The 24,831-nt window shown below is 36.2% G+C and overlaps 1 protein-coding gene across 2 annotated transcripts in view; it reads right to left on the minus strand.

The window, feature by feature from the left end:
• Positions 1-1,361: 1,361 nt before the first annotated feature.
• The window catches only part of B4GALT5 (beta-1,4-galactosyltransferase 5), a 42,449-nt gene continuing 18,979 nt past the window's right edge, over positions 1,362-24,831 (minus strand). For both annotated transcript variants that reach the window (XM_081949654.1, XM_081949655.1), the window contains exons 2-9: positions 22,017-22,151; positions 17,861-17,974; positions 15,173-15,297; positions 14,254-14,370; positions 11,051-11,238; positions 10,770-10,892; positions 9,818-9,919; positions 1,362-3,844 (exon numbers count right to left, since the gene is read on the minus strand). In XM_081949654.1, coding sequence (XP_081805780.1) covers positions 3,697-3,844; positions 9,818-9,919; positions 10,770-10,892; positions 11,051-11,238; positions 14,254-14,370; positions 15,173-15,297; positions 17,861-17,974; positions 22,017-22,151 — 1,052 coding nt within the window. In that variant the 3' untranslated portion in view covers positions 1,362-3,696. The remainder of the gene's footprint in view (positions 3,845-9,817; positions 9,920-10,769; positions 10,893-11,050; positions 11,239-14,253; positions 14,371-15,172; positions 15,298-17,860; positions 17,975-22,016; positions 22,152-24,831) is intronic.

Consider the following 24,831-nt stretch of genomic DNA (forward strand, 5'->3'; position numbering starts at 1 on the left):
GCCGCCCGGCAGCCCCAAAACAATAAGCCCTCCCTGATAATAAACCCAAGGGCATATTTCGTGGGGCAAAAGAAAATAAGCCCCTGGCGTATTTTCGGGGAAACACGGTATAAAGCACCATGAAGTGGTATATAAGTCTAAGTGCTAAGAACTGGAATTACCTTTAGATCCGAGAAACTTTCCAAAAAAGGTGCTTATGAAAATGTTGGGAAATATGTACACTATATTGCCAAAAGTAATGTTTAATAAATAAATAAATAAACTTTTCTCAAAAAAAAAGTTGGCAATAAATTAGATACCTCTTAAATATCTGGTTGGTCCATTTTAAAATGACAGTAACATAGGTTGACAAAGACAATAATCATTGATAAATTAAACTTCAGGGAATAGAAAGCCTTTTCTATTTCATACATCCTACTGAACTTATTTATGCGCTTGTACAAACAATGAGTAATTTGATTTGTTTATATGTTATTTTTAAATGAAGCAATTTTTATTTATAAAGCAGAAATGTGAAAGTTAAATTTTATATAAATATAAATAAATTTAATAAAGTTCTGTGTTAATTTCTGTAATGGAAGGGAAATTGAATCAAATAATTAACAATCTGAAAGCATTATCTTTTTTAAATTGTAAAATTAATCCAATTGTCCATTAAAGCATGCCTATAAATCTGGCTCTTCATTACACTGAACCGCAGGTTAGTAATTCACTCACAAATAAAGCAACATTATTACTATTTCTTGGTTCTTGAATATGTATTCTTTTTACTGAAAAAAATCACTCATAAGTTAACAAATACAAAAATGTACAAACACACAGGTGCATAAATGCAATGATACAATGGATTGCTGAAAATTGTGTGTTTTAACACTAGATTTCAGTGCAAAAATATACCCTTGGAGCCTCACAGAAAACACAGAGAAGCTCAAAACAACAGAAAGAAAGAAATTACATATGATTCAATTCTATCTTTGACAGTAGATGTTTGGCAATGCACAGTGGTTGCTCAGATGTTAAACTGAATACAAAACATTTTTTACAAAAATAATAAAGAGGTTTAGCAAATAAAGACCCACATGGCTCATATAAAACATACATTTTTGTAATGATAGTGTTCTATCCCTTAGCAATATTAGCTGACAGTGCTGATGGAAATGGGGAGCACTTTGTTGAAATTTCAGCTATTAATGTACACATTTTAAATGATTTTTAAAAACACCATATCAACACATGCGCTTGACAGTTATGTTTCCAACAATTATATTTACCATACAATAACTGACTTATCTGATAAGAGCAACAGTGCACATTTAAAAGATATTCCACGCTTTTAAAGGAAGGGCAAGAAAATATTTGGGGGGCGGGGGGATCAATCCAGAACTAATTAAGAAGTGAAACTGACTCTTTCACACCAATCTTCAACAAGTGCATTTCTTAGCAGAGGTAATTCAGAGGGCATAGTACAAGGGTACACAATCTATTTTTAAAGAAAGAAAGAGAGAGAGAGAGAGAGAGAGAGAGGGCAGCACTGCCAAATAGCTATTTGGAAATGTCAAGGTGAATTAAGACAGATTGAAACACATTCTCAACTGAAGCACCATTAAATAAAATGTTAATTTCTACTAGCCTTCTAAGTTAAAAAAAATACATATGAATTATTCACAACTGAAAATTATCAAAATGTAGAAGTCTTTATTGCTTCATGTGCCATTAAAAGAATAAAAGGTAAGTTATTCCCTCTGCAGCAACCATAAAGGTACTATTATGAAACATTTTAAAGTCTACTTATCAGCAAATTCCAGAACAGATTTTCTGCCCTTTCATACCAGCCAATAAGATGCACACATGCACACTTTCTCTTTCACGTACAAGCACACACTCGTCCCTTCATAACTCTTGAGATTCAAGAAAATAGGTTTGGTTAATCACCTCCACAGCAGTTGTATATGGCGGGTCATATATCTACCAAACCCAAAATTAAAACAAAAAAACCCCACAACCCTATACAAGTTAAAGCAACTGAAGGCAACAATGCAATCAAAGAGATTAAAGTACTTTTCACATTAAACTCTGTCTATAAATATATATTAAAGAACAATTTGTTTTACCAGAGTAAATACCCCAGTTTAAAAAAGTCTGTACATACTATATAAAGAGATGGACTGGTTTTAAACCAGAAAAACAAAACAAAACAAAGGCACAAACTTATTATGGTAGGTTAAAACAAAAACTAGATAGAGATTATGGACCAACCAATTCTGCCTGATATTCACATTTTTTAAAAACTAATCTCAATGCCCTTCATTCTTTTAATTAAGAGTTGGAGTCTGGATACATTTATCCCAGTACTTGTACTTGTGCAATGTTTTTCTGGTTAATAATCATACCCAAGAACTTCAACCTACAGTTTTAGTCTATATTAGTTCAGTTTCATTTACACAATAAATATATCAAAATATTATTCATACTCCCCCCCCCCCCGCTTGAAATTAATGTTACAGAAATCACTATAGACTTCCAACAACAAGACCGACTGATTTGCAAACTCTACCCAAACCAAAGTGGAAACTTGGTTAACTTTCTGGAGACTTTTTGTCCCTTCCTTACCAAGATGAAACAGGGAGATATTTTCTCTGATGTTTTGCTCTCTGTTTGGAATACGCGGACAAAATGCACAGGGTCACACACACACAAAAACAAAAAAACCCAGAAAGACTAAGCAATCCCCCAAATGCAATTGGCCTTTGCATTTTCATGAATAAAACTCAATCTCCCAATGCCGGATTCCTCCTTTTCCAATAAAGACTGGTATTGTTTCCAAAATAACCAATCAACTGACAGTCTCAATCCCAATAACAACTGCTTAAATAGCCCTGAAGAGAATTACTTGCATGTCATCCTGATGTACTGAAGTGCTTGCACAGTTGAGGGCTTACTTGAGTTATGCTAAGTTGTAAATCTTCAGCTTCAGTTTTGAACTGCATATTTTTAAAAATAAAGGAAAGCAATTTATACAGCTTATCTACATCTATACTTCTTTAAGAAGTGATTGTGTGTATATATAGATATATATATAGATATATATCTTTTTTCCTTCAAGCAAGTCAGTTAGAAAACACAAATGCAAAAGAATGGTGTCACTGTTAGGTAGCAGTTCATCTCCAATAATGGTCATAGCTTACTGCAGGGGTGTCAAACTGGCGGCCTATGGGCTGGATGCCTCACAGAGAGGCCATACCCACCCCAGCTCCACGAAGAGAAAAAACATCACAATATGTCACGTGATGGCAATGTGATGCCGTGAGTTTGACACCCGTTACTTACAGGACAGCTTCCAGCACCTTAAGTCAGGAAATCAAGACTTTTCTTTCTTTTCTTTTCTTTTTAAGCCAAACTGGTCTTATGAGCAGGAAAGCACATTCAATTTCTATTTGTTACTGGAGATTGCTTAAGGAAATGGAATGCTGGGACAAAAGCAGCAGGTCACACCATTGTTCTTTTCCAAAAGAAATGAAAAAGCAAGTTAAGTCTGAACTCGCTGACAGTATGAATATGTCTTACAGTCTGATGATCTCTGTGCGTATTTTTGAAAATTATTCTTCAAAATACTGTGATCCTTCATTAGACACAAGATTATTCTTGTCCAGGAGACATCTATAAAACCATCTCTTGACATTCTCTTCTCATATTCTCTTAGTATTCACTCACCAGAGCCAGCTCTGGTGATAGATTGACAGTTATGTTTTTATACAAAGAATCATATGTAATATTTGGAAAATAGTTCAAATTGTTGAGGCCATCCAATTCTTGCCTCTCTTTGGACTTCCTCAACAGTGCATATCTATTGAAAAAGAAAAAGAGAGAAAACATTAAAACCAACATTGTTCCAACACAGAACATAAAAGAGTATTAATGACTACATTTTGAACATCAATAGTTTTTCAATTTATTAAAAAATATCAAAGTGCAGCCTACAGACATCAAAAGTCCATTCATGTCTACTTTAAAAGGTCTGAGGAGTTCTAGGCAGAATACAGTTTCACTAGGATTCCAAAACTTTACATCCTACTCATAGCTTCATTTTGTATTTATATTAGTTTATATACATAGGACATACATATGTATATAAAGTATGAACACAAGTAATTGGATTAACTGAGTTATAAAGTAACCATGGGTAGGGACACAATCATTGCTCAGAGCTGGATATCTAAACTAGAATAATGGATTTCTACTGAAATGCTCAGATCCTGGATCAGTAAATATTGCAAAGAAAATATATGTGAGCAACACCAAAATACAAACCTAACAGACAAAAACGAAAGTATTACACATTACAAACTATAAAAAAACGTTCTTATTTTAAAGTGCCATTATTTTCTTCCACTTTTTTGAATTTTCTAATATTGTTCAACCAAAGCATAAATTTTCAACATGTTGCCCAAGATCTGCTTTGACCAATTCTGATGAGAAACAAAAACTATTGCTTCAAACTTCCTTCTCCATAAATCTCATCCTGAATCATAAACTTCCCTTTTTAAAAATTCTATTTTTATTTTATATAATGCTCAATAAATGGAAATTGCTTCTGAACATGGATTCAAAGAATTGTTTTGTTTGCTAAAATTCATCCTTTATATAGATTTCAGACATTTTTATAAATATATATAAGAATGAAAACTCTTTTTCTGACACCGTTATATTCTTACGTTCATGAGAAAGTCTGAAGCACAAATACTTAATTTCAGAATAACAGAGTTGGAAGTGAACTTGTAGGTCATCTAGTCCAACCCTCAACCCTACACCCAACATTAAGCCTTCTGTTTTCTGTATTCATCTTTTCTGTCATTTACATTTTCTATCATGAGCATGTCCACAAAAATGAGTTACAGTTCAAAACATTATTAAGCAAAAGCAATATAAGCAGAAGGAAGGATGTACCAGATCAGTGGGTCCAATTCAATAGCAATGAACAAAGCAAGATAAAAATATGCTGCCAGTTTAAAGAAATTTTAAAATCATTTTGAAAAATGACCCCAATTTTACGTATAAGAAATCTTACACTAAAATACAGTGGAAGACATTGAATGGTCTTCCAGATGTACAGGTAGGCTGTTACAACAGAATTCATGATATAGTCCTCTTTGTTTCATAACACCTGACATTTTTATACTGGTATGCAGACAGTGACATTTTTATACATTTTCTGCTTGTTGAAGTTCAAGATACTAAAGCTGAGAACGCTCTCTTCTCAAAAATAATTAGGTGTGTGTTCATGTGTACATAATACATATTGCATGCACACACACACACAGACACACACAGCTTCCCTTAGTTCTTGTTCCATAACCTGAAGCTACAATATATGGCATAATTTCATACCAAAGATCCCTAGCTGCACTCCATTGGGATATAACTTGTTACCCCTTCAGCATAAAGGTAAAGGTTCCCATCGCACATATGTGCTAGTTGTTCCCGTGAATATGTGGGAATATGTAGGGGCGGGGGTCATCTCCATTTCAAAGCCGAAGAGCCAGCGCTGTCCGAAGACGTCTCCGTGGTCATATGGCCAGCATGACTAAGTGCTGAAGGCGCACAGAACACTGTTACCTTCCCACCAAAGCTGGTCCCTATTTTTTTCTACTTGCATTTTTACAAGCTTTCGAACTTCTAGATTGGCAGAAGCTGGGACAAGTAACGGGAGCTCACTCCGTTACGTGGCGCTAGGGATTCGAACTGCCGACCTTTCTGATCAGGAAGCTCAGCGTCTTAGCTGCTGAGCCACTGCGTCTCTATTTATTCTCTACTAGCAAAACTTAACCAGAAGAACAAAAACGTGTGTGTGGCATAAATGTTCATAATCCAATAATTCCTGAAGGTGCAATTTTCTCCTCCTTTCAGTAAGAGCAATGGGAAATATGTTCCTGGGATAGAAGTCCCTTTAGTGAGTTCCTTATCAATTAACTAAATCATTTAATGCTCTATCACTTGCAAATTATAGTCTAAATTTCTCCCTTGGACTGGCTTGCTTTCACTTGTTAGCAGCTGGAACTGAAACAGGTAACAGTTTCATAACAGAACAAGGAGGATGGAGAAAAAGAGAAGAGGCAGAGAGAGAATTCAGGCATGCTGTTTTTGGATTATTTCGAAAACAAGAAGGCAACAATTGTAATCCACTGGATAAAGCATTTTAAAGAGTTGCTTTTGAAAGCAAGTTATGTTCTGACCCAGGCTGCCTTAGAAAGCAAGAAGCAAAGTCTTGGTTCCTACAAAACCTCTTTTATTTATATGACTGTGAATTCCTTTCATTCATAGTCAGCAAGGCTTATTAAACAGTCTTTCAGAGGAATGTTTATCCACACGCACATTATCTCGTTTGGAGCGCTGCCAGATAACTACCCTATTTTTCAGAGTACAAGAAGCGGAAAATCTGGGTGCGTCTTATACACTGAATACTGCATTTTCTGCCTCCCAAAACCCCTCCCCTTTCACCAAAATGGTCATGTATAGCTTGTAGAAGACTTTCAAAGAGCTCCTGGGGGCTGTGGAGGGTAGAAACAAGCAAAAAACAGGGTGTTTTTTGCTCAATTTTGCCCCCCCCCGGCCCCAGGAGCACTCTATACGTTTCCTAAAAGCTATCCATGCACTTTTTTTGACAAAAAACGAGCCCATTTTTGCAAGAAATTGACCGTTTTTTGCTGCCCCCCCCCAGCACTCTACAAGCCTTCTAAGGGCTATTCATGCCCTTTTTTTGAAAAAAAAAAAAAAAACCAACGGGCCCGTTTTCGTGAAAAATGGGCCATTTTGGGGAGGTTTGCAGAGTGCAAAACCTTTTTTTTTTAAATTTGCCTCTTCAAAACCTTGGTGCATCTTATACTCCGAAAAATACAGTAGTTTCTAAATGCAGGGTGAACTTGGCACAGAGTCTCTTAAAGTCACACACAGAACTTGCCAATCTTGAACCGACCAAATGAACAAATTGTTTCCTGCAAAAGCCCATTCCCTGTTCATTTCTCTTTTGTTTCCTATGGGAGGGGCCAATCACCTCCAAGGTGTGGCTTTATACTTAAGTCGACCCTGCTTTCTTAGCTGTTCTTGTCTTCTGGCAGTTCTGTGCATGTGCACACTGGGAACAGGCTCCAGCTGTTCCTCTGCCTCGCTACTGTCTAGCTCCCTCTCTGCCTCTGACGCAGAGCCCTCGTTTGAGCTTTCCTCAACCCTCAGGACTGGCCCATGTTCCTCCCCAAGCTCCTCACTGTCAGACTCTGCTGGCTGCTGGCGGGCCACAACAAGTTTTCCCTAAAGATGGTGTTCTAGAAACTTTCCTTAAAAACTGTTTACCGTATATACTTGAGTGTAAGCCGAATTTTTCAGCCCACTTTTTGGGCTGAAAAATCCACTTCGGCTTATACTCCAGTGAACCAAAAAAAAAAAAAAATGTGGCTCTTTAAACATTTTAATGCGGCTCTTCTGTGTGCCGGGCGCCCGCTTCCCTCCCTCCTCTCGGGCTTCGGAGGGAAGCTTCTGCATAACCCCGGCGAGTGACAAGTCTCCCAGGCTGTAATTTGCCGAGCTGTACGCGCACGCCTGTTTTCCACGGCGTGGAGCAGCGGCGAGATTCTGGGCGGCGAGCGATGATTCCGGGGGCCATCAGTGGGGGGGGGGGCAGGGTCCCCCCTCGCATTCCTCATCTTCCCGGATGGCCCCTGGAATCATCGCTCGCCGCACAGAATCTCGCCGCTGCTCCACGCCGTGGAAAACAGGCGCGTGCGCACAGCTCGGCAAATTAAAGCCTGGGAGACTTGTTGTCACTCGCCTTTGCAGAAGCTTCCCTCCGAAGTGTTCCGAGGGAGGGCTGTAAACTTCCCTCCGAAGTCTTGGGATGTTCTGAGGAGCCCCCCAAGGCAAAACGCAGCTGCCAGGTAGTTAAAAGTACGTCTCTGATTCATCTCTGTCAGTTTCTCTCTGATTCCCTCTCTCTCTCCCTCTCTCTGTTCCTCTGTCTGTCTGTCTCACTCACACACACACACACTTTTAGCAATTTTATTGTTATCTACCTGTATTTTTATTTTTGAAATTTACCGTGAGCTGCTGCATTTCCCAGCCTCGGCTTATACTCGAGTCAATAACTTTTTCCAGTTTTTTGGGGTAAAATTAGGGGTCTCGGCTTATACTCGAGTCGGCTTATACTCAAGTATATATGGTAAATGTTTAAGGTTGAAATGAAGTAGTGATTCATGACTTAATGGACCCTAAACAGGCTTTGGCCCAAAGCAATAATTTTTTTAACTAAATCAGCTCAGGGTATTGAAGCTTTCCTTTCCTTTCCACACAAGCATCATTGTCCCACAAACACTTGAGGCCAGAGAGAAAACCTGCGAATTATAGCTGCTCTAATTCCTAGTTAAACACAATCACTATACAGTAACTTCAACAGCATAGTAAATGCTAAAAGAAAAGAAAAACAGGAAGAAACATTTCAAAAAATGGAATGGTTGACTGGAAAGAAGATCAGAAAGCAAAACACTGTATACTATAAACTCTTTTTATGCTTCAGAATACAATTAATTGGAAGTATATAATTCAATATGAAATCAGTAGTTTACATTAAAACAGACCTATAGAAATCTCTGTTTGCTTGATACATAAAAAGACCATTTTAAAAGATACAGCATTCAGTACCAAGGATCTCATTGCAATTCAATTTTCAAGGTTATTACAATTCAGTACTGATCTGCATGAGAAATCTTGACATAAATTTACTATGTGCACAAACTTTTCATACAACCGCATGTAAATGAATATAAAGATAAAGAAGGTAAAGTTATGGCATCATTTTTCAGCCTATTTCAGTGGGCAGTAAATAGTATCCTCCCAATGGTCAAAACTACAACTCAAGCCAGATCTGGGAAAATACCTGGACTACAGTTACTCTGTGTCTTATGACCTTTCATTTAATGATCATTTGAAGTTATAAGAGCATTAAAAAGAAGGGACATATGACTGGTCCTCACATTTATAACCGTCTCAGTGTCCACATAGTCACTCAATCAAAATTGTATTTGCAACCTTCCCAGGAGCCTTTTGATACGCAAAGGAGGAAGCTGTTTTACTCATGTGATTTGCTTAATGGCCATTGCAAAAAAGTTGGGAAATCAGGTGCAAGTCCCAATTTTGATCGTAAGTCAAGGACTACATGTATATCCTTGAAAGTAGAGGTCACAAAAACATTAGGTTTGCCAACTAAAGAGAAAGGGGATGTTAAAATTTTGCTGAAATCTGTCTGAGAATAATCCATGTTTGTACTTTTCCAGTAGAAACATCTGAACATTTGGCAAAGCTTTCAATAATTAGGAAATTGCTGGGGACAAATATATCTTGACTGGAAAAACAAGGAGTGCTGAATTAGTTTGTAACATAAAATAATCTGAACTACCATAATTACCTATCCCACAAACACATACTTTTATGCAGAGATAGCAAGTTAGTTCCATCTTAGAATAATCTTAAAGTCATTGAAATACAGTCGGATGATTAAAAATCATAAAGAAAAGCAACGCAATGACTTGGGATTACAAAGTAAAGATCCATAGGAATTTTTAAGATGAAGGACTTAATGGGCTAACCCATTAACTCACCATCTAATTGGTGAATGCAGACAATAGCTTGTCTATATTGTTTAACAAATACACTGGAGGTTTTAGACTGTTAAAACTTATATTGTAAGGTGCAGAGTTTTAGCATTTAGAATGACATCCACTCAAATCTGATGAAGCGTAAAATCTGCATATATACAATATTTATAACAACTTACCTTCCTAAGAACTGAACTTCCCCTCTATGATGATGGGGAATTGACTTGTATCTCCCTGTATCTCCTTCTGGCCGAGTAACCAAGTAGCCTGCATAGTGAACCCTGGGGGAGAAAGGGAGTTATTAAACTTTGAATTGAACTTTGCTTTCAATTTAGTATTTACCAACACTAATCATTTGAGCAAACATCATACGCCATTATTCACAAGCAAGCATCCCAAAATATCTCCTAAATTAGCTTATTTATACACTTTTTCATTTGAATTAGCTGTGTGGCAGCCTGTTGTTATATTCCAGTTAAAAAATGAAATAAGCTGTTTATTTATTGATAACTACGAAGCTATGGCATAGCTAGAATGAGTATTGTTATATACTTTTAAAAATAGCTTATCTAATAGAGAAAATTAACTATACCTAGGAAATAGTGAGAACTTCATGGGTTAACTTAAATTATAAAGGTGGGAAATGAAGTAGACTTTGTTTGTTTGTTTGTTTGTTTGTTAAGCATATGCCGCCCACCTTGCCTAGGCAGCTTACAATCAATAAAAGTAACAATATGAAACGTTAAAACAATAAATGGTAACACTAAATTGATTTAAGATTAACAACGATGGGAGGGAAGGCTATCTTTGTATCAGTGATAATGACATGGCTGGGGAGATGGGCACTGTCTATATGTTATCTTGTAAGAGTGGCAGCTGTCAAAATAGGGCTGAATAGCATAAAGAGAAAATAGGGAAGACTTCCAGGCAGTTGGTATTGCTAAGATGAATATATAATGCAAGATGTAACCAAGGATACAAATTTTCTGAAAAAAACTGACAAAACTTTTTAATTTTATATTGCAATTCTTTTTGTTCACGTGTCTTGTGAAATTTGAAACTAAATCACAGAGCCCCGTCAATTGGAATTTACACGCAAACCACTCTCTCCATTTCCTGCATGCAACATACCTGTTCCAAAGGTCGTCATCCTCTCCACCCCAGCCCCAGAACGCATTTGCAAAGCCATTGATTTTCTTGAACTGTTTCACTGTCAAGCCACTCACTCCACCAAAAAATTCAGCATATGGAAGGCTACAGATAAATGAAAATAAAAATGTCAGTCAAGTTTAAATGATCACAGCAAATATGCGGTTTTAGCTGTCTCAATTTGTTTTAGTTACCATAGTATCTGCTTCTAATTAATTTTCTACTTTTAGCATCAACCTTACTAGGGAATTATACTTACTTACATATACATGTACTTATCCAACTTTGTAGCAAAATGTCTTGGCATCTGTCCACATCCATAATAGTTACGATCATTCTCAGGTATATGGTCCACATCGTGAAAGATCAAACAGTCCCAGTCCAAGTCTTTCATAGCTTCCCGAAAGCCAACATTAAAGAGCATAGCACGATTAAAGGGCTGATTACCTGCCTAGAAGAAAAGCCCAATATATTCATATATATAAAATAGCATTTACTTTCATACAAAAGACAGCTTGAGTTCCAATACCTGAAGTGGATGAATAGGTAAATTTAGTTGCTTCATATCTTACAATATGGTAAGTTTTCTTTTTCAAAAGATTTTTCTTTCAAATTTTGCCTAAGAAAATTTTGTTTCATTAGATTGATATGTGTGACATATCAGCAGATTAAGACCTGCAGATCGATCACCCCATGCCTAATTACAAATACCAAAAAAGACACACATTGGTATCAGGATCATTCTTGAAAGATAGGAGTTAAATAGGAGTTAAACCCATGCCTAGAAACACAGTGATGCCATGCCTATCTAGATATATAAGCTGAATTTGATTAACACTTAAATATAAATGCAACGCAAAATTTATATATCACTTTTGTCCCGTGATAACCCAACTTAGTCTGTAGAAAGAGCTACAATATCTTTTGATACAAGTATAAGAATCCCACTTCTTAAATGGATCTTACTCAGATGTATTATAGGCAATTGTACACACACACACATTTTTCTTCGAGGAGAAGTGTGGCAATTCAAATCTGTTTGGGGAACTTTGTATATACAGTGAGGCAAAAAAGTATTTAGTCAGCCACCAATTGTGCAAGTTATCCCACTTAAAAAGATGAGAGAGGCCTGTAATTGGCATCATAGGTAGACCTCAACTATGAGAGACAAAATGTAAAAAAAACCACCAAACAATCACATTGGCTGATTTGGAAATAATTTATTTGCAAATTATGGTGGAAAATAAGTATTTGGTCAATATCAAAAGTTCATCTCAATACGTTATATATCCTTTGTTGGCAATGACAGAGGTCAAACATTTCCTGTAAGTCTTCACAAGGTTGGCACACACTGTTGCTGATATGTTGGCCCATTCCTCCATGTAGATCTCCTCTAGAGCAGGGATGTTTTGGGGCTGTCTCTGGGCAACACGGACTTTCAACTCCCTCCAAAGGTTTTCTATGGGGTTGAGATCTGGAGACTGGCTAGGCCACTCCAGGACCTTGAAATGCTTCTTACGAAACCACTCCTTCGTTGCCCAGGTGGTATTTTTGGGATCATTATCATGTTGACAGATCCAGCCACTTTTCATCTTCAATGCCCTTGCTGATGGAAGGAAGTTTGCACTCAAAATCTCACGATACATAGCCCCATTCATTCTGTCTTGTACATGGATCAGTCGTCCTGGTCCCTTTGCAGAGAAACAGCCCCAAAGCATGATGTTGCGACCCCCATGCTTCACAGTAGGTATGGTGTTCTTTGGATGCAACTCAGCATTCTCTCTCCTCCAAACACGACGAGTTGTGTTTCTACCAAACGGTTCTATTTTGGTTTCATCTGACCATATGACATTCTCCCAATCCTCTTCTGGATCATCCAAATGCTCTCTAGCAAACTTCAGATGGGCCTGGATATGTACTGGCTTAAACACGTCTGGCACTGCAGGATCTGAGTCCCTGGCGACGTAGTGTGTTACTGATGGTAGCCTTTGTTATGTTGGTCCCAGCTCTCTACAGGTCATTCACTAGGTCCCCCCGTGTGGTCCTGGGATTTTTGCTCACCGTTCTTGTGATCATTTTGACCCCACGGGGTGAGAGCCCCAGATCAAGGGAGATTATCAGTGGTCTTGTATGTCTTCCATTTTCTAATTATTGCTCCCACAGTTGATTTGTTCACACCAAGCTGCTTGCCTATTGCAGATTCAGTCTTCCCAGCCTGGTGCAGGTCTACAATTTTGTTTCTGGTGTCCTTTGACAGCTCTTTGGTCTTCACCATAGTGCAGTTTGGAGTGTGCCTGTTTGAGGTTGGGGACAGGTGTCTTTTATACTGATAACAAATTCAAATAGGTGCCATTGATACAGGTAATGAGTGCAGGACAGAGGAGCCTCTTAAAGAAGAAGGTACAGGTCTGTGAGAGCCAAAAATCTTGCTTGTTTGTAGGTGACCAAATACTTATTTTCCACCATAATTTGCAAATAAATTCTTTCCAAATCAGCCAATGTGATTGTTTGGTTTTTTTTTTTACATTTTGTCTCTCATAGTTGAGGTCTACCTATGATGTCAATTACAGGCCTCTCTCATCTTTTTAAGTGGGAGAATGTGCACAATTAGTGGCTGACTAAATACTTTTTTGCCCCACTGTAGTTGATGTACATTGAGTCAATTAAAGCTATATGTTTTAGGAAGTACCAAAATTTTGATTTATCTACAAATCAAAACACATACACATCCTCTTGGAAGTCTTCCATTACTTCAAATTTGAAACAACACTCTGAACATTTGAGATACAATATCATTGAGCAAAAACTCTACAAGTATATCTTTCTTGCAGGGTTTTTGGAGCCCTGGTGATGGAGTGATTAGAATGCAATATTGCAGGCAAACTCTGCTCACAGCCTGGAATTCAATCCTGTCGGGCTCAAGGTTGACCTTCCATCTTCCAAGGTTTGAAAAAGTGAGAACCCAAATTGTTGGGGGGCAATATGCTGACATTTGTAAATCACTCAGAGAGTGCTGTAAAGCACTTTGGGGCAGTAGATGTTTAAATGGTATTGCTATTATACAACAGATCAGCATTTCTCCATCACTAGAAAGGAATTAGCATAACTGTGTAAATCCTTAAAAGTTTTATTTTATAAGTTTAAATGAAACAATTCCTTGAAGATGTTTTGTAAAGCAATATGGCTTCCTTGCTTCTAAAAATGAAATGCATACATGATTTCATTTCTCTCCTGAAGCTTCCTCCAGCAGTTGTAGTAACTGGAAGAATATTTTATATTTGCACTCTGTATGAGTAGAGGTCTCTGGCTAGGGGAACAGTCAGCCAAGGCTTCAGGATGACATGAGTTGCCTCATTAAAAGAATTACTTCAGTATTTGATTTGATGGGAAAATGTTATCAAAACAAAATTGTCTTCACAAATCTAGAAATTATCCTTGAAAACAAAAACAGTAAATGCAAACTTACTTGCTCAATGACATAAAATGCAAATTGCAAACGTTGGCGTTGTAGCATTGGAATAAGATGTTTAAAGAGAACCGGCAAATGTTCAAAACGATTGCGGAATGGGATAAGAATAGCCACCTACAAGGAGAGAGATCATGAGCTCTTCTAAGATCTTGCAAGCAACCTAAGCTATCAATACTTTATAAACAAAGATGTAAACCTCACATGGCCATTATTTTTGTAAGTAAAATTCTTAAATCCTTAAAGAGTGGAAACTGGCTTGTCTAAATGTTCTTTTACTGCAACATTCTGTTTGAATATGTTACAATAAAATCCAAATTAATTTATTTTAGCCTAATAAGATTTCAGAGACCAAGCACATGTGTCAACACTTTTGATTTAGGGGTTAAATGGGCTCATCATCTGAGTCCTTGTAAACAAACCTCATCCCCTGCTAATCCTAAATATTAGATTATAATTAATAACATTTAAAGCTGTGGCTTCAGGCTTGGTGGTTCAACTTGCATTTCATTAAAATATCATATTGAAACTCCAGTTCTTCAAGACAGATTCCTAATTTTATTTTTAATATTCCTAGGATCAGTTCTTGAAGTGAGATTTCCAAAATGGAGAAATGGGTACTGCTAGAAACTCTGCTTGCAACTTGTGTGCGAGACACACTAACATTATTAGCTACCTGAGTAATAAAATGTTTGCAAGCAAACAACTAAGCTCAGAAAGCACTAAGAACTCTACTGTAATATTCTCTTCTTTTATATTATAACAGCTACCAAAATAGAAAACCCTGAGTTATAAGGCCAGCAGCTTATATAAAAACATTTCAAAAGAAAAACATAAGCCTTTTACATTGCACATAACGAACTCAGGATTTGAGGTGGTATAGCATTATTATTTTCAACATTCTCTTTCTGTAGCTTACTTTCCAGCGAGGCAAGCAGTCACTAGGCTTCCAGTGGCCTCCTAATTTGATAGTAGGGTCTTGAGAGAAAAACTGGTGGATCTCATCCATACTGATTTCACTCATATTTACATCAATTGACCCCTCTGTGTATGTAAATAGCAGAAAATGAGAAGCAGCAAGCACAGCTCAAAAAATACATTTTGCAATATCTCCTTATCATGTTATACATTTTGTTGTTATACTACTGTTATTGCTATCTTGCAATCAATTGCAATTTTCAGAATTAACTCCCCTCTTTACTATTTTAATCAAAATTCTAAGCCACTAAATTTACCTAAACCTACAGATTATCAGGAGATACCATACCCTTGCAAATAAAATTTGAAGGGTTACTACCGTAGGTTATTGATGGTACAAGAATGAGATGATATAATTAGAAGCCTCTTACATTCAAGGAGTACTTTGGTATTACAGATAGTCTACATGTTACAATTGTGATAAAGCTTGCCTATTACAGTAATAAGTCAATGCCATAGTTAAGCAAGGCACATGTGATTGTTTTGCTCAATGAGCAATGTTTTGCTGGCCTGGCCTTTTCAGGAGCAGTGACTAGGTGATTACATGGATCTTCAAAGAAACAGGCAATATGTGCAGAACTGGGCCAAAGGAAAAAAGCTCAGATCCCAATGTTCAGAGCTTCTTTCCTCTGGACCAGCATGCTGGCTCTCCTCCCTACCATGTGCTAGAAAGTTAAAAAGTCTCAGGGCAGGGAGAGGAGGCGGTGTGCTGCATGGAGAAGGAAAACACTCCAAGCTTCATTTCTCCATGCAGTGCACTGCTGCCCAAGGCTTTCAACCTTTCAGGATGGTTTCCCTGTTGGCTTTCTGAGGAATCCAGCACAGAAGATTGCAAACGATGGTCACAAGACCCCAGATCATAATCATATGACCATGGAGGAGATGCAACAGCCATAACTTTTGAGTATCTGTCAAAAGTCTCTTAGTTTAGAATAGAATAGAATAGAATAATTTATTGGTCAAGTGTGATTGGACACAAATTTGCCTCGGGTACATAAGCTCTCAGCTCATGCATTATTTGGCACTATTGTAATTTTTTTGTTCAGGTTGCTGTATGTACTGAATACTTCATTTGGAATAATAACCAAGTACAAGTTTTTACTTCCAGATGCTTAACATGTAACAGCATCACACTCTGACGGTAGTGTTGAGTATGAAGAAAAGAAACACATAAACTCCACATAAAACAAATTTGTGTGCTTGGATTTGCCAAACTTGTTGGATTTACCAAACTTGCTGGAGAGCAATTGCTACTTATGACTAGGCCTCATTATCCTTCACCAATATAAGCATGCTCACCAACCAAGACAGCTTATTCCTAAATTTAGAGCACCGAAACTCAGCAAGCACTATTGAATCTTTCAAGAGTGAAAGATTCAGAAAACACATGAATCTTTCAAGTATGTGCACTTATAATGCTTCATTGGTTATACCAGCCTTTAGAAACAGTAGACAGAACTCAACAGTTTAGGATAATCCTGTTTATAAGGTTCAGACCATATGCTTCAGGCATTACAGGCAGTACTCACTTAATGATGGTAACTGGGACTGGAATTTTTGTCACTAAACAATGTGGCACATGGAGCCACAACACATAACCGCATTGCTAAACAGTGGAAAGTCTAGCACTTTTGATTGTCATTGTTAAGCAAATCCATTGCCATTTTAAGTGCAAAGTCACATGGTTGCCAACTGTGACACCTGCAGGTCTCCCCATTGACTTTACTTGTAGAAAGCCAACAAAGGAGGTTACAAATGGTGATCACATAACTGCAGGGACATTAATCATCATAAATAATGGGAGTCAGTCCTATGTGTGGTCTACCTGTAATGCCTGAAATGTATGGCCTGAACCTTGACATAAGTATGAATGGGCATTAACAAACGTTAAGCTTGAACGACCTATATTCTTTTACGTGTTCCTGTATCACCTTTATGAATATCTAAGAAGAGTCTCCATGCGCCAATGGAGGATAATAAAATATTTTTGATGACAATAAACTTCTTTTAAATATGAGAGTAATTCCAATCTATGTATGTCAAATAATGTGGTAAAGCTTCTCTATTTCACCCCCATCCCAGAGTTGAGAAAATCTGGACATGAATGAACTAAGCAGATTTTATTAATAGATTGTTCATTAATAAACAAAATAATGTCTGGACCATGTCAAGCCATGAAGGGATGCTTTGCTTAAGGAATATTCAATGGAACATCCTTTTTGAATCTATTTTGCTAAGCAATAGAACCTGCTCCCTTTCTATGAACAAAATAGTTATCTTTCTTCACTTGGTGCCAATTCAATGGTTTATTTGGCATTTCAAGAAGTGGCTTCTGTACAGTCTGGAGATGTTAGCTGAAGCCTTGATGCAGTATAAAGCAATTCAAGGAAGTAAGCAGTGGTTTCCTCCCTGATGTAAACTTAGTTCAGCAATCTACTTATACATGGATAATTAATTCTAGGTTGAACGAACTGAATTCTGATTCAATTAAAAATGTAAAATATATGAGGCAACACTGAAATAAATAAGATTTCAGAGAATTTATTTCTGGCTGAAATATGAATTTATATATGTGAGCATGTAACTGGAAAAGGAGAAGAGTTATTATGTAAATCGTAATAAAACTTACTCATAGAAGGAAGCCTCTCAGGGCAAGTATGATTTGGAAAATAGGTAAAATCTTCAGGAAGGAAAGTTGTTGTTTGCAGAAAGTTTTCACTGTGATTCAAATCAAGAGGATAATCTGATGGAAGAGTGAGAAAGCAAGACTGTTATTCAAAAGTATTTCATTATTTACTATTGCTAACCAAGTCATTCTGTTTATTTCTTAATATCCTTAGTATTATGCAACATAAACAATAACTTTCATGATTTCATCATTAGGAAATGAAATTTCCTCTCAAAGAAAAGAAAAGAAAAGAAAAGAAAAGAAAAGAAAAGAAAAGAAAAGAAAAGAAAGAAAAATTCCAGAATTAATGCATTAAATACCTATAAAGCCAGTAAGACACGGATAGTTGCATCAATACATCATTTTGTTTATTTTATTCATTTGAGGAATTCCTAATGTTTATTTTAGGATTTGCCATGTTGTGCTCATATTTTATATGTCAACAGCACCATGACAGCAACTTTTGGATTTTATTATGTAAAATGGAAAGCAGAAACAGACAGAATTTTGGAAACTTAATTCATCTGAAGTATCTTATAGTGGCTATAAAAATATTAGCTGACTTATTTCTTTTGATAAAGAAGCTATTCTCCTTTCAAACCAGATTTTTATTAAGAAAAAAAGATTTTAGTTCATTAATATAGTACCTGCACAATGTATTTAAAGTTTAATCCCTGGTGTTTCCAAGACAGATCTGGAAAAATACTCTAAAGTCTTGGACAGGCACTGTATAGTATTCTGACCTAGACAAAACGATCAAACATAATAAAACCGTTTCTTGATGTTTCTGACTGCATGTTTAAAAGAGTCTGCAATGCATCAACAAATAATCTAGCTCTTCCATTAACTACAGTATACTGTTAAGACCTTAACACTGATTTAAGAGGAACAAGTTGAACCTCAGGATCAATGACATATTTTCCCATTTCTAATATCCATTAATGGGATATTTAATCTGGGCCCATTTCGATTTATATGTTACAACCTATTTTTATTTATGATTAGTTTATTTCATTTTACAATAGCACATACCAATTTGTAAGACCCTGTGCAAGTAAAACATAAAAATAATAACATAACCAAAGTAAGTAACAGGTATCAAATTAAAACTAACAGGGATGTTTATCTTTTCAATAACTTCAACCTATCTGCTGCAGACCAAACAAAGCAGAATGGTCTTCACTTGCTTCCAAAACATAAAACTTTCTTAACTTCAGAAGGAAGAGAATCCCAATGATCCAGGATCTATGCTGTTGCTTATGACAAATGGGAACAAATTTTCCAGCTAGCTGCAGTTATTTACCTAACTCTTTTTAAAATGCCTTATGTGACGTAAAATTCCTGATGTTTCCTAGCACTGAAGATGAATATTTTTTTGTTCTAACCTAACATATCAAATCTATGAAGACATGCAGACTAAAGTACAATAAAAAGATTCTAATTGTTTTTTCCAAAAAAAATTTCCAACAAGGTCACAGTGTTAAAGAGTTCAGCTATCAGAATGTGTAATAATTGCAGCAGCATGCTCACATTTCACCATGAAAGAGTCCAACATGAGACTGAAATTGGACAAAGTACTCTATTAGTATCTAAAATTAGCAAGGTTATTGTGCTTACATGTTACTATCATATATTCTTATCAATAACCATTAATTCCTTTTTTTTTGCTCATCTTAATTATTATGATAGCTACACTTTGTATAGATCTGAACAATGCATATTTAGACAATCAGAATTTCAACTCGTGAATTTCCTTGATATAAAACATATTACACAGAATGCTCATTTTTTAATTTTACCACTTCACTTCTAATGAAACTATTGTGGCTTTCTTATAAATGAGCCTGTTAATGTTCATGTGACAATATGCTGATTTTCATGAAAAAAATTACATGCAAAAATAAAGAAGGTTGTGAATGAGTTCAGAGGCTGCATAGCCTCTCTAAATACAATGAGATGTCCATAAATGCAAATCTCCAAATCTTTTTTTTCCCCTTTTTGTGAATTAACTGCTATAGGGCCTTAAATTAATTTCAAAGTTGTCTAAGGTAAAAGTAAAATAATTAAGAACTGCAAAATTCTTTATGCATTGTAAAATTATTAGGGAGGAAAGAATGGAGAATAAAACTATTTTGCTGGTACTATTATATAATCAGTAGTAAAAGCAGCCAAAATACATAAATTAAGATGCTCTTTGCATAGATACCTTAAACTTTTTCATATAGAAACTGTGACCGCGCCCTAATTTAAGTTTTAAGTTTTTTCATTTTTTTAATTTCCAATGGAACAAGGAAACTACTGAAGGGGAAATGATTCAAACGTGAAAGACACAATTTGAATGGTGTATCCTAGTTACTTTTTATTCCATTTGGCAGTTCTTTTGCTGCATATCAACTTGCAAAGAGGTTTTTTTCCTAACTAACTCAGGAAAATACTTTAAGAAATGGAGACAATTGAAATTTTCAAAGGTTGACTGGGAAATTGGAGAAAAAAAGCTATGCAATTTCAAAGGCAGTGTTATATATGTCTACAAAAGCCAGAAACCTTGCAAAAAAGAAATTAGAAATGATTTCCTTTTTCCCTGGGTGTAGTTTCTTTTATAAGGAAATTGAAAGACGTTATTGCGAGACGATATCAAGAAAATGAACAGTGCATTTTACTGTGAATAATAATTCAAGCAACACATGTCAACACAAGGGACAGTTTCTGTGAAAACATGCTTACTCATTTTAGGGGGAAATACCATGGAAAGCCATCAGCGCAATACAACATCCCAGCTAATACGTATTTCCAGAACCATGCATAAATTATTTTGACATATAACATTTTATATTTAAAAATGAAGCTAGAGAAGGAAACAAGAGCAGAAAAGTGTTCCTGCAGTACAAATGAACCTGTAACGTATTTAATATCTATGGTGATTCTCAGATATCCAGGTCATGGTTGTCTCAAAGGTGCTTTTTAAAACTTTTTCTGATGCATCATTCCCTCTAGTCAAGCCATTATATTATTTATAGTAGCATTACAGGTATAATCAGATTTTTTTTATATTTTAATATTCAGTTTGATTTTAAAGTCCATGCTTCATGCTAAAATAGTAATGTTTATGTGTTTTATATCTTTCCTGTATACCACTGTTTTCCAGTTTCTCTTTTTTTTACTTTAGTATTTTTGTAATTTTACCCAGAGAATTTGGCTATTGGGTGGGTTTGAAGTAAAAACGTAAGTGTTCAAGTGGTGTTGAAAATAAAATTCAAAAGTTAAAACAAAGCACTCTCTTTAAAAGCCACAACTATTTAAGTATATTATTTTCATGGCTTCCCATAAATTTGGATTATGATCTGATTCTGATCCACCCATATAACTAAAGGCTGGAACAAGGTACTATGCATATGTAGAAGTTGGTTGTGCTAAATATAAACATCTACATTTCCAAAGTTGATTACTACATTACTACAATTTCCTACATTTTGTATCAGGGATTTCATAGTCACACCATCTAAGCCAGTTGAAAAGCGAGAAACACTAAACAAGCCAGGACTTTTGCTGTTCTTATTAAATAGCTAAGGAGTAATGAAACCAATGTTAATTTTCAAAAAAATGGTGTCTTTCACTTTAGTTTATCAGCTGCACTTCTACTTCTAAAGCAATTACCAAAGACATCTGGTTATGTGCCATTTCAGTCAGGATTCAGAACCTAAAGGACAGAAACTGCATGGATTGTGCTTTTGGGTGACCTCTGGCATGGACAGGATGGGGGTAGTGCATCCGTCCTTGCCCTACAGGACCTCTCAGTGGCTTTCAATACCATTGATGATGATATTCTGGATCGGCTGAGAGGACTGGAAATGGGCAGCATGGTGCTGCCTTGATTCATCTTCTTCCTTTAGGATCAATTGCACTTAGTGATGATTGGGGAGGAGTGCTCCCCCCACTGTGCAGTGGCACAGGATTCGGTGCTTTGTCCTTTCCTTCTTATCATCTACATCTCTGCCTAGCTAGTTTATGCAACATCCTTTCCTCCGAAATTAGATTACCCACTTCCCTTCTATATTCCGAAAAGCCCTAATGACATATGACAGCAATCCTTATTTACCCAATTTCTCACAAAACATACCAGAGTCATTTCCAGTGCTGTTCCTCTTGGCATAGGCACTGCGGACCACCTGTTCATAAACTTGCGCTCCTATCGTTCTCATGTTTTCACGAATCAAGATACCTTGGGCTTGCATCATGAAGAGGTAGGTGTTCACTGTAAGACAACAAAGATAAGACTAGTTATAGCCTTCTGAAAAAGAGAATGCTGAAGTATTTCAGAAACCGCTCTTCCTTTTTATCAATATTTTAGAAAGTTCTTATCATGCAATTTAAATATTTTAAAATAAATATATTTACTTATATTCTAGTAATACAATTCTAGAAATTTACATTCCAAATCATTCCAGAACAAAACAATACTAAGAAACATAGACATTATTTGTTATATTCAGTTCCCATCGTTTCTCCTCTGTTCATTTAATCTTATAACCTGCACCTGTGGGACAGTTTCAGCTGCGATATACTGATTAGTCTAAATTTACTAAGTGACTTTCCATAGTTGAAGTTGTTTTACAAAAACAATCTTTTTACCAGCTTCTAGTTTGGATATATATAAAAAGTACAAGCAAATGTAAAAGCAATCAGATCTGAGGAGGGTGGGCTAATAGCATGAACACATTAGTATTAACTTGGTAACATGTAGTAAGTATGCTAAGTTTGAACTCTTTTGAACTTTCTAGAACTTTCACTTATTATAAATTATAAAGAGGCATTGTGATCTTGAAAAATGCCCATTTTGAAGTTAGAACTCTAATTATTATTGAAGTTCTAGAAAATGATTGTTGAACATAAGAGAGTCTAAGATGGTAAAAATGTTAAAAGAGGGAAATAGAGAAATAAGAACTTAAACAAGATCAAAATACTGAAAAGAGGTCAGAGCATAGAGAAGGAAAAATATAGGAACCTGAACTCAGTTATTTGGTTCAGTAACATTCTGCATGTCAAGAGCTTGTTACGCTTGGTAATAAAGGCTGACATATGCTGGTATCAGGAAGCTCTAAATCTCAATATTTATCAGCTTATTTGTACAGATAGAAATAAAGTTGGGCTATTTGAGCTACTGCCCTTATATTCAATTACATTTTCTAAAGTACAGAAAACCCAACTCAGAAAAAAATAAACCAAATATCCCAATTCTTACATTGACATTATGTAAACAGTAATTACATTAAGCAAAATAAAAGGACAATTCTATTCAAGAGATCTATGGCTACAGAACCCTGTTGTATTTTGAGCTTTGACAGGTCAAAAAAAGGTAACTTTAAATATTATAATTAGAAACGTAAAACTATAATCTACCTCACATTACAAACATGGACATTCTTTGTACCTTTAAAAAAAAAGTCTTCCAGTATTCTTGACTTTAAAAAAATCCCAAGACTATGAGCAAGCCATCCTTCATAAAAGACTATCTTTCTTACCTTAAATCAATGTCAGATGGATCCCCAACCCCAGGGGTGTCCAAACTTGGCAACTTTAAGACTTGTGGACTTCAACTCCCAGAATTCCCCAGCCAGCAGAGCTGGCTGGGGAATTCTGGGAGTTGAAGTCCACAAGTCTTAAAGTTGCCAAGTTTGGACACCCCTGCCCTACCCCTTTCCTAGGGCAGCACTTCAATACAGGCTCTGTGGCAATTTAGCTGAGCTGTTTCATTTCTCTTCACAAGAGAAACAAGCATGTTTCTCTTATGAAAAGAATTGTCTCACAAAACAATTTATACAGTAACATTCATTATATAATTTTGTTCCTTGGACAGCAAAGGGGACTAACAAGCAAAAGTACTTGAGCGCATAATACCGAGTATGTCAATAGGAGGCAAAATCATGACACTGAGACTGGCTTACTTTGGCCAAGTCATACAGGGGAATTCACTGGAGATTACAACAATTACAGGTAGTCCTTGACTTAAAACCTTTCATTTAATGACCATTCATAGTCACATCATCACTGAAAAAAATAACATGACCATTTTTCACACTTATGACCATTGCAGCATCCCCCCCATGGTCATGTGATTTACATTCAATGCTTAACAAGGGACTCACATCTATGACGGTTGCACTCTCCTGGGCTCTTGCAATCACCTTTTGCAACCTTCGGACAAGCAAAGCAAGGGGGAAACCAGATCCACTTAACAACCATGTTACTAATTTAACATCTGCAGTGATTCATTTAACAAATAATGCAAGAAAAGTTGTAAAATGGAGAAAGACTCACTTAACAAAATTCTTACTTAGCAAGATAAATTTTGGGCTCAATTGTGGTCGTTAAGTTGAGGTCTACCTGTACGTTTAGAGAGTTAGCGGTAAAAAAAGGAAACCAGGCCACCTTCAAAGAACACAGTGGCTGGACACCATCAAAGCTGACACCAGCCAGAGCATAGAAAAACTCAAAGAAGTAATGCAAGGTCAGAAGATGTGGAGAGATGTGGTCCATAGAATTGCCAAGAAACAATTGAATAGGTATTATTATCATCATCATTATCACCACCACCTAACTTTGTAATGTATTTATGTCTGCTTTCAGTCTTCAATTACTGATTGTTGGACATTTTTATACATTAAAACTAAGTTTAAACACTTTCTGCAGCTCTAATGTATATGTGACCACTTGAAAAAGCTATAGAAGTATCAAAATTAAAAGGATGCCCTGACTAAATGCTTATGATTATGTTCTTTTCTTCCTTCGCAAAAAGGGAATTTCAAAAAGATTTCAAATCCAGGTATTAAGAAGCCTGAAGCCACTAGCAAAACAGCATCTTTATGATCTAACACCCATTCACTTCTAAATTGCGAACTATTAAAAAAGTTACAATTCAATAAAATAAGTTTATC

Source organism: Natrix helvetica, assembly GCF_964273705.1.
Source record: "Natrix helvetica genome assembly, chromosome: 3".
Lineage (NCBI taxonomy): Eukaryota > Metazoa > Chordata > Lepidosauria > Squamata > Natricidae > Natrix > Natrix helvetica.